The sequence below is a fragment of the Atractosteus spatula genome, chromosome 9, assembly GCF_055471065.1.
Source record: "Atractosteus spatula isolate fAtrSpa1 chromosome 9, fAtrSpa1.hap1, whole genome shotgun sequence".
In the NCBI taxonomy this organism is placed as follows: Eukaryota; Metazoa; Chordata; class Actinopteri; order Semionotiformes; family Lepisosteidae; genus Atractosteus; species Atractosteus spatula.
Window position 1 is genome coordinate 5,455,837 of NC_142714.1, and position 12,323 is coordinate 5,468,159.

Genomic DNA, 12,323 nt, shown 5'->3' on the forward strand with positions numbered 1-12,323 from the left:
ACAAAGTCCATTATTTTTCTCGTTTTGGAATACTTTCCACACAAGATCTCCTAGTGGATAATATAATGGTACTGTTTTAGCAATGCAGCCCTCTCCCTGAGGTGCCAGCGTACATGACCAATAAAGCCTCTCTTGTCTCTCCTAACATATTTTGGACACCATCTGTAGACACAAATTCATCCCGTCATTAGCAGTCTCTGTGATAGGACTGCAAATATGAATTGATTAAGTTCAGTTAAGTGAATCGATTTAAAAGATTTGTTCATTTGATTTGCCAAGTCACTTGAACAGAATAGTACCACTGTACTGAGTCTGTCTGTGAATGAAATAGCACTACTGAATCCAGTCTGAGCCGGTAAACAAAATAGCGCTACTGAATCCAGTCTGAGCCAGTGAAAGAAATAGCGCTACTTAACCGAGTCTGAGGCAGTGAAAGAAATAGTGGTATTGAATGGAGTCTGAGCCAGGTAACAATCTTGCGCTAACGAATAAACTCTGAGCCAGTGAACAACATAGCGCTACTGAATCCAGTCTGAGCCAGTGAATGAAATAGTGGTATTGAATTGAGTCTGAGCCAGTGCACAAAATTGCCCCTACTGATTCAAGTCTGAGCCGGTAAACAAAATAGCGCTAATGAATCGAGTCTGAGCCAGTGAGAGAAATACCGCTACTTAATCGAGTCTGAGGCAGTGAAAGAAATAACACCATTGAATCAAGTCCAAGGCAGTGAACGAAATAGTGGTATTGAATCGAGTCTGAGCCAGTAAACAAAATAGCGCTACCGAATCCCGTCCGAGCCTGTAGCGCTCAGTGAAAATGCTGGTTTCAATAACTAGCGCCACTGAACCCAGTCTGAGCCAGTGAATGGAATACAGCTCACTTCAGTTCCAGTGGTTCTACCACACAGTGAGGCAAGAGACATCCGTGCTTTCCTTAAGTGAAATTAACTGTGCCTTCTAAACGCTTGAGCTTCGATATCTGCAGTGCGATGCTGCACGCTTGTTCTCCAGATCTATTTAAAATTACCCTTGGCATGTACTGTACGGACCGGATATCGGATACCGGATATTTGCATCAAACAAAATTCTGCAAATTCACTATCGGTGAAAAAGGCCCGAGTTGGCAATTACTTGTGAAGCTAGCAATTGTGCATGTTTCATATTCTTTATATTCCATTTAAAACAACAACAACAACAACAACAACAACAACAACAACAACAACAACAACAACTTTTGTTGTCGGAGGAGTAGTGTTTTCAAAGAATCCATCTTTTAAGTTTGCGTTTCACGCACCTGATACGTTGAAATAACTGCGTTTCGTCTCACAATAGCAACGTTAATTTGTGTTCCCTGGGCCATGTGCTGGTGCCCCTCCCCTGCCCTTATCATTAGCTGTTGGAAAAATGGCAGGTTTAGCACTTACAGTACTTTAGATGGCGTGTATTCAGGAGAGCTGCCTTCTGGAAAAAGAAGAAATGTTAAATGGAGACTGGAAGTGTGTTTCTTTTTATGCAACCAACCAATCTCTCAATTCTGTTAACAGCACTTTTCAATGGAAAAAAACAACAACAATATTTAAAGCCTTTATTTCTAACAAAAAGGTAGGTAACATTCTGTTACCAAACTTTTTTTAAAAATTGAAATTGGACATTTAAATTGGAAAGAAAGTTCAAGGCTCACATGACCTAGCTAATCCACCAGTGAAAAACAGCTAATTGTTAGCCTCTGTTTTTTGTCTGTTTAATCATATCTGAAGGTTCCTAAAATCTTTCCGATTGTGATGCTAAAAATATAGCAAAAGATTAAATATTGAACAAATTTGTCCCTGATCATCAAACCCACTGAGAAATCCCTTTAAACAATTAACAGAATTCGACTTGTAAGTCTATTAGAGGGCAATGCAATGGGATCCAGGAACTCAATAAAAGAGCACTGATTACACTGGCATTAATTCAAGTATTTTATACAGCATGGCATTAGTCATGGTGAAGTCTGAGCCATGAACGCTTTTGTCACCTCACACATTCTGCAGTGCGAATGACATCTTTTCATCCATTATATATATATAAAAAAAATGAAATACTAGACCAGTGAATTATTCTGACAAGGTTCTACCTTATGTTTGTGCTGTAATATATACAGTAAACACACGTCTCAATGTGAGTCATATTCTATATATATATAGTTCTGAAAACTTTCTGGCCGAGAGAAAATGTCCTTAAAATATTAAAGATGTCTTTTAAAAAGCTGTGACACCCATTTCTGAACGTTTTGTGAAGTTCAAAATGAAATTTCTTTGCGTTAACAGAATGTCCTCAGCCCTCAAAACTTTGTGTTCTTACTTTCAAAACTTTAACTTCACATAACTGAATTATAGAATTAGTAATTTAATTCCATTAAGTGTAGGTGTACATAGCACAGGGAAATATAAATGTATCTGTTCCTGGAGCCAATTTTGCTTGAATTCTGTGTTCTGTGATGGTGCTGTATTCATGGCGCTATATCAGGTTAAAACAGAAATGGAAACTAAGGAAAATGCATAACTGCGAACAGAAGACACATCCTTATACAAAGCCGGAACAAGCTACCCAGCCTTGTTGTCGAATTTGATACCATGTTGTCTTTCAAGAAGGAGCTGGGTGATTTCCTGGGTGATTTCCTGAATTAACTGCTAGCAATGGCCTCTTCTGTTTCGGAACAGTTCTTACGTACAGTAAAAGCAAGGCACTGATAGGACATACAGAAGAGGCATGGTTTTTAACAGACATACTGTCTAGTGCCACACCCGCTCTTTCGTTCGTCACCGATAACATCCTTATACAACAGGATCATTTTTGCCGCTGCTTCAAGACTTTAGAACACTTTCCTCTCAGGAATGTCTCTAAGGTGCTGATGGCACATTAAGTACCATGGAATGAACTCGCCCACATTCCCCGGCTTTCAATAAAGATTTTCCTTAAATGCTAATTTGACTGTGCTTGTGCACAGATCATAAGTCAAAACATTTTGATGGGCTGTAATTGCGAAGCCACCACGGTTCGATTCACTTGACCTTTAGAACCTTTAAAGCAATTTCCGTTCCGTGCAACAATGTCTTGTTAATTGCAGAAATAATCGCTAGTTTTGTTTCCAATGATGCTTGTGCAAAAAGCGAGCAAAATACTTTTTCTTTCTAACGTATTATGACAATGGCTCTTTTTTTTTACCTTAACCCATATCAGCTGAAATTCAAGTGATCGTTCCCTAAAGTTATGGAGATAAGTATCTGAATAGTTTGCATATTTTGCCAGGGCAAAATAAGAAAGGGGTAATCAGGTCCAGGTTTTCAGATTGTCTTGATAGTTTTTTGACATTGAAGGTTCTGTGGCACATAATGTGAAGCACATTGTTTTGAAAATCTTTTATGTCAAAACAATAAAACCTTTCACTCCAAAAATGCAAACCAGGAATATGAAGAATTCTGATTTGCAGTGAAGCCCAGAATTTGCTTTTCTTTTCTAGTAAACCATTCCCACTTAATATGGTGTACTACAAATGTTTCTGTGCAAATACAGTCAATCTTTACAATATTCTTTGTATGGTTGTGTTTTGCCTGGGCTGAGAGAATCCCTCAATGCTTCCAAAACAAAAAGCATTATTCTAAAACTGGGGTTTATATCCAGGTATTACCTCTAAGGAACAATTAATAGATTAAACCTGTGTATATTAAAGTTCATGTGTCTATATCTGTTGATATAACTTTCTAATAACACAAAGGCACCTTCTTTACTGTACGTGAATAATTTTTCACTTATGGAAAGAAATACATTTATATACATAATGCCTTAAATATCATACAGCCATATCTTGGTTGTAAAATAACGTATCTTGTGTATCAGAAATTGAAAAGCTGTTTGGAAGATTAGCTGCACACAATGCAATCCTGGGCAGGTTCTTCATAGTTGTTACCTCGGTCATGTTCGCTTAAAAAATACTGTGAGAAAATGTGTAGTTGGTGATGGATATTGAAAACCTGCCATGTGTTGAATAACATGGGGCTGAAACAAGTTTTTGCTTACACATTGTCTATATCCGTTGTACAAACTCTAGAGATTCTACTAGAGGATTCAGCTAGTTAATGCCAATGGTATTTCTTCAAATGACCTTTTCATGCAATGCCTGTTTATGACTGGCATGAGTTTGAAAAGCAAAAAAAAATACTACCACTGGTCTGAGGTCACAACTGGACCTCTAACCCTGAGGCCACCAAAGTATAAAATTCATCTTGGGCTGGGAATTAATTCAAATATTCTGTAGTTTCAGAAAAGCACTCAGCTGATTTAGCACTGAATCAAGCACCTATCAAAGCAGTTGAAAAATAATAAAACCAGATTAAAGGCTAATATTGTTATAGTGGTTTGAAACTTAATTTGAGATATGTTTTATCCAATACCTCAATTTATTTAGTTTTCATTAAGTTGTAGCATTTTTTTGTAAAAAGAGATCACCATGAGCTGTTTTAAGAAACTATTGTCATAGGTTAGATTTCACCAAAAATATAATTTTCAGAAATGGGTTTCTAAGAAGAAAAGTCAATCAGTTATATTTTCAAGGATGATGAATACTCTGATATGTCAGATCGAGCTGTTCAGTTTACCGCAGATCATTACATCTGATCTACCATTTCAGCTGTGTCCTGTTAACAATTTCCATTCCCACAGCACACTACTTTAAAAAATATGATTCTGTTTTGGATTAAGCAAAACTAGAATCATTTTCCATATACAGTACACAGAATTTACAATAGAAATAACAAAGCCAAGTTAAAAAAAACATATCATAAAGCCAAGTTTGCCTCTGGGTTTTCAAAAGTACTTTTTTATACATTTCAATGCTTATCAGTATGCATATGATTGAATAAAACTAATTTAGACAATAAAACACCCCAGTTACTCTGTGTCCCCAGAATTATATGTTTCTGAGCTTGGCATTAATCTTCTAAATTTAAAGAGGTTAAATGTGTTACAGGCTGAGAAGACGATTTGAATAATACTGTTTGATGATCAGCTGTGCTTCCTGTGGAAGGTCTTGATCTGAAAACAATATACTGAAGAGTGAGCATGAGGTAAGCACAAGGATTTTCAAATGCTCTTGGTTGGAGCTGTGATTTTGTCTTGCTTCTTCTGTCACAGCTTCTCAAAGGGATTTTATTTTACCTTTTATGCAAACATACAAGAGTCGCTTGTCTTTATTTACTTCTAAAGTATATCAGAGCTTGAACACCCAGAGAGAAGGAATTTTATTTCCATAAGAAGCTGTCTGGGAGATGTTCTAGTAATGAAGAAATACATTTGCACAGCGTCTGAAATAACCTTTACTAGACATCTACAGAGAGATGGAAGGACATGAGGGGAATTTGCTTTCAAAAAAGTTCATTTTGTCTACATGTTATTTTTCAGGCCATATACTATATCAAGAAAAAGGAAAAGCATCCATCCAATTTTGTTCAATAAATTAAGTTTATTTTTTTCAACCAGTTTTATATTATTAACCATGCAATCTAGCACTTTTAAGGCTTATTATTTTCCACATCACTGGACACATACTGTCTAACACTAAAATGAAGCATTTATACCATCATTATACATCAACATCTGCACTTATACATATATACATAAATTATTCACACATCTGAACCTTGCTATTCCACCTTCCTATTTGTCTTTTTAGAACATTTAACAGGGAAAAGCAGTGTTTTAACAAAAGGTATAAGAAAAACAGCAAGGCACGCATATTTTATTTCAAAACATTTCCTCATTTCCATCTTAAGAAACATAAAAAAGAAATGGTGTATCGAGTTACGCAGACTGCCAACGATTTTGAAGTACACAACACAATACAGCTGTTTCCAACTTAGTCAGTGTTGCATAGATAGACAACTACTTGATTATTTTGACGACCCGTCAGTTCCGGCCCTGTTCTGAGTTCCTCTTGTTGTTGCAGGAATCAGCGTTTGGATACGGACACCGTGGCCCTTATTCTGCAAGCCTCACACCAGCCAGCAACCAAGCGCAAAAACATTTTGGTCCAACTGGCGCAGTTTTCCACCTTAAACTAAGCAAAGTGAAGCGTCAACAACTGTGAAAACCTGGTAAGGAAACTCTAAGAAGGGAAGAGTGAACTCGGGGAATGAGAGACTATGACACCTGACCACCCAGTGGCGCTGAGCTGTGTTGGCTTCCTGTATGTAGGAGTAAGATATGGAGGGAGAACTACCATGCACAGGAGACCGAGAAGGGACAATGGACTCAGAGTGGCGGCAGACCATTGAGGTAGCTCAGTACTGGTGTCCACGATGAGGAGAAAAGAGTGGGCCTGTTGCAGTCTGTGGGCGCCACTAACACAGGAGTCAGAGTCACAGCCACTAACAGAAGGAGCAGAAGCAGCCACATGGCGACGCCAGCATGAAGAACTCTCCATGGAAAAGACGACGGAGACTCCGGTTTCCGTGACGGAGCTGAGCAGGGATCAGAAAGGATGTGGCTTCCCTCAGGGCTTGGGGTTGGAGTTTGAAGGAGCCATTTCACCAGATGGTCACTGTAATGGAAAAACAGGAGTTTTTCTTCGTGATTTTAATAGTCGCTGTCTGCTGATGGACAGCCACACATTTAAACACTTTTGTTGAAATTCCCAGAATACAGAAACTGAATTAACCAGGGGTAGTATAGGTAAAAATAAAGGGAAAAAAAAGAACACTTCAGAGCGCTTATGAAATCAAACCTCTACGCACAGCCCCAATAAGACTATCTTTCATCTAGATTCTCTTATGACTTCTGTATGAAATATGACAGTGCTGCTTTTACCATCAAATTATTTTCCAATTTGCCTAATTTTTCAATCGGAACATCATACATTTCCATGCCTAAACTACCGCTGTATTGACCTCTGCGAATTTCAAATATACAAATAGCCACCTTTGGGGTTAAAACAAACACATTGCTGCAAGTGAAATGAACGACTGAAGCAAAGCCAGTGACTGTGTGAGTTTAGGTATATAAAGCAGTGACTGGTTTCACATTTAAAAACTTAAAAAACCTGAAGTTACAGATAAAAAACAAAACAGTAAGCGCAAGGCTTTTCACATGAACGAAATAATTGTTTAATGTAATCTTGCACATTATTTGTTTGTTTGCAATACCTTCAAAAATGAATAACTTAAATAAAAACTTCAGGTTTCCTAGTGCTTTTCTTGCAACAATGAAGCAACAGACTAGACTCTGACCAGCCACAGGGTTTGATTTCAGGAATGCAGTGTGAGGCTTGGATAATTAAACCATACAGCAAGAAGCAGAGCCTTGTGATGAGGATTATGGAGAAATGACTGTCAGAATACAACTGAGGAGATTAGCGCAAAGTGCATCTCTTCTGCAGCGTCTAGGAGCCACTTCAGACATGCATTATATACGCCTTCAAAATTAGGCAGAAATATCTGGATCTAACCAGTTACCTTTGCCTGTGATCTTGTTTTGCAGTTACTGACCTCTACATATTTATTGATAAACGACACGAAAAAGAAAAAAACAAGGAAAAAGAGCAATAAACAGAGTATTCGAAATGCAACAAAAGCCTTCATGTTAGAAAAGATTATCATCAATGTGAGGAAGGAAGCTACCTCAAAGGTAATTTGTGTCCAAAACAGCCTAAAAACGCATTAGCTCTGAATGTGAAATTGAGGTCAGCAAAGGAAGGGAAAAAAAGGAATAGGAAACCTGGCAAATTAAGTATGATCACAAATTCCTGAGTGGCTCAACCAATAAAGGTGCTCTTTTCTAAATATTTATAAGATTGTCATGAGGTTATATGTATCTAGACACAAGATTTACATATAAACACATGAAAATCGTAGAATTGGGATAGAGGCTGTAGTGGGTTTCTTGAGCCATCAAAAATCTCCACACGGAACGATAGCCACCTGGGGATTCAGCTTTCTTTGGTGCAAAACAACAGTGAATGACTAAGTCAACAAGAAGGTGATGTTCCAGAACAAGATCACATGTGAAAATACATATTCAAAATTGAATGCTGTAATTACTAACAGTAAGATATTTTGAAACACACAGCCTTCTGTTGGCCCATGATCTTCATGCGAAATGAAAAGTAAAAAAAAAAAATGAGGTCAAAGGTTTTTGTGACAAAGCTTCCAGAAGTCCAGCCATTCATCATTCAAAATTGATTGATAAATGTGACAAGTCTTCCTCACAATGAAGATTCTAGTGCCCTGGAGAATGTGGCCATAAGAAATAGTTTTCTAGATGTACACAAAACTTTAAATGTGTATCAAAGCATTGTCAGACTTCAGGTTTTGTCTGACTGATAAATGAAACACATTGAACCCAGGCCACGCTCAGCACACTGCACATCACGTTGACTGGAAACTCATAGTCAAGTCCCACAACTCAACCATCAACTCCAAAGGTGACAGGAGGCTTTGATCAGCACTCTGCTGTGCTGATATGTAAGTCTGTAAAGGCAGGTGAGACAGAGCACAACCTCTCACCTACACTGAAGCTCAAAATCACTGCACAGCCAGAGCTGTTCGTCAACAGCAGTTCCAGCGGGTTGTTGACTTGTCAACAGCATTAAAACTAGAGGCACAGCACTGAGTATCAGAGAAGTCTTATTGGAGATTTTTGGTGGAGTGCAAGTAAAACTCTGCCTGGTCAGCAAGCCAGAGCTTTTAAAGTAGCTGGGGACACAATGCTAGGAAGGGAGTAAAATGTTGAATAAGCACACCGAGAAGACATGCCCTCCCGAAAGGGGAAAATGTACAAATTGAAGCTGTCTTGATGTTGAACCCCTCCTAACCATTCCTTAATTTCCGAGTTTCACAGAACATCTGCTTGGATCAGCCACCTCAGCTTCTGTTTACTAATATACTAATCGAACATTTACAAACATTCAGTCTGATGCGCACGGGTGCTCTTTGCATCTTTCAGCAGCTTGTTAGACAGTGAGACTGATGTCAGCAATGCTATGAAACAAATTCACAAAATGAAGGGGGAATTATGTGAGCCCTGCAGATTCATGTTTCACTTGGGGCAACACCAGCCCACTGCAAGCCCTCTCTTTCAGCAAAAGCATGGGAATTAATCTGTGTTTACAGCTTAGGTTATTGTGCCTTGCTAAAAGACCAGCAAACGAGCAATTGCTTGGTCCATAAATGAATGAATCGCTTCAGTGGGAGTGCTCACAGAAAGACGTATTTCCTGCACACTAATTTGCCATTTGGTAAAATAGGCTGGCACTGTGGAACTGCTGAATAAGGGTGACTCTGTGTGATTATAGAGATCAGTGCTTCTAAAGGCATTTTATATTGTAGCACATGTTAGATTGTGTGTCCTTTGAATTAAACTCAACTTCAACTTAATTTGAGTTCTGGGAGGGAGGAAAATGTGTGAAATGTGTCTACCATATTCTCCATTCTACATCTGCCTTTTGTAATCAGTATTATAAACAGTACATTGGGGAAGAATATCCAGATTATTTACATCTCGACACTGTGACACAATATGAATATGTACTGTGTGACTATGATTATAACCACACAGAATACTCTGTCTCTTCAGCAACATGTGCCATCTGCAATTCTTCATCTCTCAAATGGAATTCAAAATCAATTAGGAGTGTTAATGAAATAACAGGCACAAATTGCACGGCAACAGTCACTGCCAGTATCGCTGTAAAGATGTGTATGTTGTAGTGTTTTAAGTTACATTGTTCGGAGATACAGAACGCTATGTGGCTGTATTAATACACCTGTTATCTGTGACATTTTCCACATTTATCTATCTATTCCAGTATTACTTTAGCTTCACAGAGGATCAGCAGAATTTAACATGGTTTAGTCTCTATTGGCTTGTTCTGCTGTGACTGCTAATCTTTTGTATAGTACGTGTCAGTGGACTCGCTGATAATCTCAACCCACATCCCCAGCGTTTCTCAGCAAGTGGAGAAGTGGTTAGTGTGTGCAGTCCTTGGTTAGAGCCCCATTTAATTAGCATCAGGGTAAAGATACTTTAGGGCAAGTAAATACACCAGACAAAACTACAGTTCAGCAATATTTAAATAAGAAAATCAGTCATCATAAACTAATGCATTTATATCACATTCTAATCCCCATTCCTCCTGGTTTCTTATGTAAGAAGAATGTAGATACCGCAAAAAAGTAAATAAGTTTCCTCATTTAAATTCAACCCCAAAAGCAGATGTTGATCTGCAATACAAATCTTACCCGTTTTTTCCACTTACTATCAATTGATCTTGAATGGTTTTAGTAAGCCTTATTTAGCTTTTTTATTTGAAGTACATTCTTTTTGTTTGTTTCTAAAGTCAAGGTTATTTCCATCGATGATGCATTGCACTGAACACACGATGTATTCTGTAGTATCCCTGTATCATTAGAAACATATAGAAATCATGAGTTTTAACAAATACTAAAAAGGTTTTTATGAATACTAAAAATAGTAGAAAATATTGCACCCAAATTTAGATAGAAAACATCCTCTGCAGTTCTGTTGCAATTGTGGTGATTTCAACTAGACCAAAAACAGATCTCTTAAGGGCTCTAAATGAGCTCCAGTGGAGGAAGTGGGTTTTAATTGGGCACTACGAGTCGCCAAGGATTCAATGAGAAAACTATATTGTCCATTAAAAAAATAAATGTTCGCCAGAACATACAGTACAGTAAGCAGTTCTCAACATTTAGTAGTCAGGATTTGAAGTTGAAACAGTGTAAGTCATCTAGAAAGAAAGGAGTGAGGTCCAGTCCTTGCAAAAATTCAAATTTTGCATAAAACAATTTGCACCAAAAAAAGTAATAAGACAGGAAGTTCGGATTGCTTGAAACAATCACTTGGAACTGTGACCATCAGGGGCAGATACATGTAATGTGTGAGAGTTTCCAGATGACTGTAAAAATCCTTAAAGAGAGCTCTGAAAGGAGCACACAGGCCGGACCGAGCCATCTGATCAGCAACTTACTCCTCTGGGCATCTGTAAGTCTTGTGCCTCGGACAGAGGCGACAGAGTCTTTTTTGCTATGGAATATTTTCCAATTTTAGGGCGCCAGAAACAGTAGCAGCTAACACTTCTGAATATATGGCCGTGCTTATGCAGCTGCAGCCTTTTCAGACCAGTCTGGAAGGACGAGGAAACGTCATGATGAAAGCACAGTCGCCTATAATTTAAATCATAACACAGCAGCTTACAGATGAGGCAGAGTCATCATCAATGTAAGAAGGAGGTCCTTATGTTTGATCACGGACAATTTGCAGAGGGCTATATTGCAAAACAAAATAATAAAAGAGACCTGCAACAGCCGCGAATTTGATTGCAGAACTGATGATGAGACACATTATTAATGTGCTTACTTGCAATATGGATGAAGCAGTAAGAAAACGTATTGTTTGCCATGCTGGGCTGGTGGCTGAGCATTGTCTACAGTACTTCCTTGTTAGCACTACTGCAAACAGACTTGGGGGGTGCGCTTGCTTTCCAGCCCCCATCCCGGCCTCTGTACCTTAGTCAGGGGCCTCACTGCTCTCCACTCCAGGGTCGTCTTAGGGGGCTGAGAAGCGGATGTGCCGGAGCTATCAGGGCAGGTGCTGCTGCCTTTAGCTTTCTTGCCATCGTCTCTCAAGTACGCCTCTGGCCTTGACAACTGAGAGGGAGAAAAATCACCTTTTTTAAATACATTTAGCTTCATATGGGTGGACCTTTAACATGATAGTGATTACCAGTAAGCACACTTTTTTTTTTACGGGATCATGTCCATCCATTTTCTAACCGGAGCCTGTCCTGGCAAGCAAAGGGCGCAAGGCAGGCTACCCCCTGGACTAGATACCAATCCATCGCAGGGCACACACACTCACACTCACTCACTGCAGGCCAGCTTTCACAAAAGCCAATGAACCTACCGGTACGTCTTTGGATTGTGGGAGCAGAGCACCTGCAGGAAACCCATGTGAACGTGAGGAGAACATACAAACTCCACACAGACAGCACCCCAGGAACTGGACCTCAGACCCCAGGGCTGCAAGGCAGCAGTGCTAACCACTGCACCATCGTGCCATCCACTGAACATGGTAATATTTTAGCAACAAATTTTTAAATAATACTATTTTTCTCTACATTTCTTCACAGGTTAGCTGTTAGCTTTAGTATTTTTCTGAATGAACATGCTTCATAAAATGATTATATTCAAATGAAATAAAACCTCATTTTCACTTGTGAATAACCTTCAAAGATAGACGTGTGGTACAGTATGTGGTTTTGGATTGTTCCTA

The 12,323-nt window shown here is 38.8% G+C and overlaps 1 protein-coding gene across 1 annotated transcript in view; it reads right to left on the reverse strand.

Moving 5' to 3' along the window:
• Nucleotides 1-5,479: 5,479 nt before the first annotated feature.
• akap6 (A-kinase anchoring protein 6) overlaps nucleotides 5,480-12,323 on the reverse strand; it is a 107,096-nt gene continuing 100,252 nt past the window's right edge. Inside the window, exons 13-14 of the mRNA XM_088925537.1 lie at nucleotides 11,558-11,698; nucleotides 5,480-6,576 (exon numbers count right to left, since the gene is read on the reverse strand). Of these exons, the coding sequence (XP_088781663.1) occupies nucleotides 6,574-6,576; nucleotides 11,558-11,698 (144 nt within the window). The 3' untranslated portion in view covers nucleotides 5,480-6,573. The remainder of the gene's footprint in view (nucleotides 6,577-11,557; nucleotides 11,699-12,323) is intronic.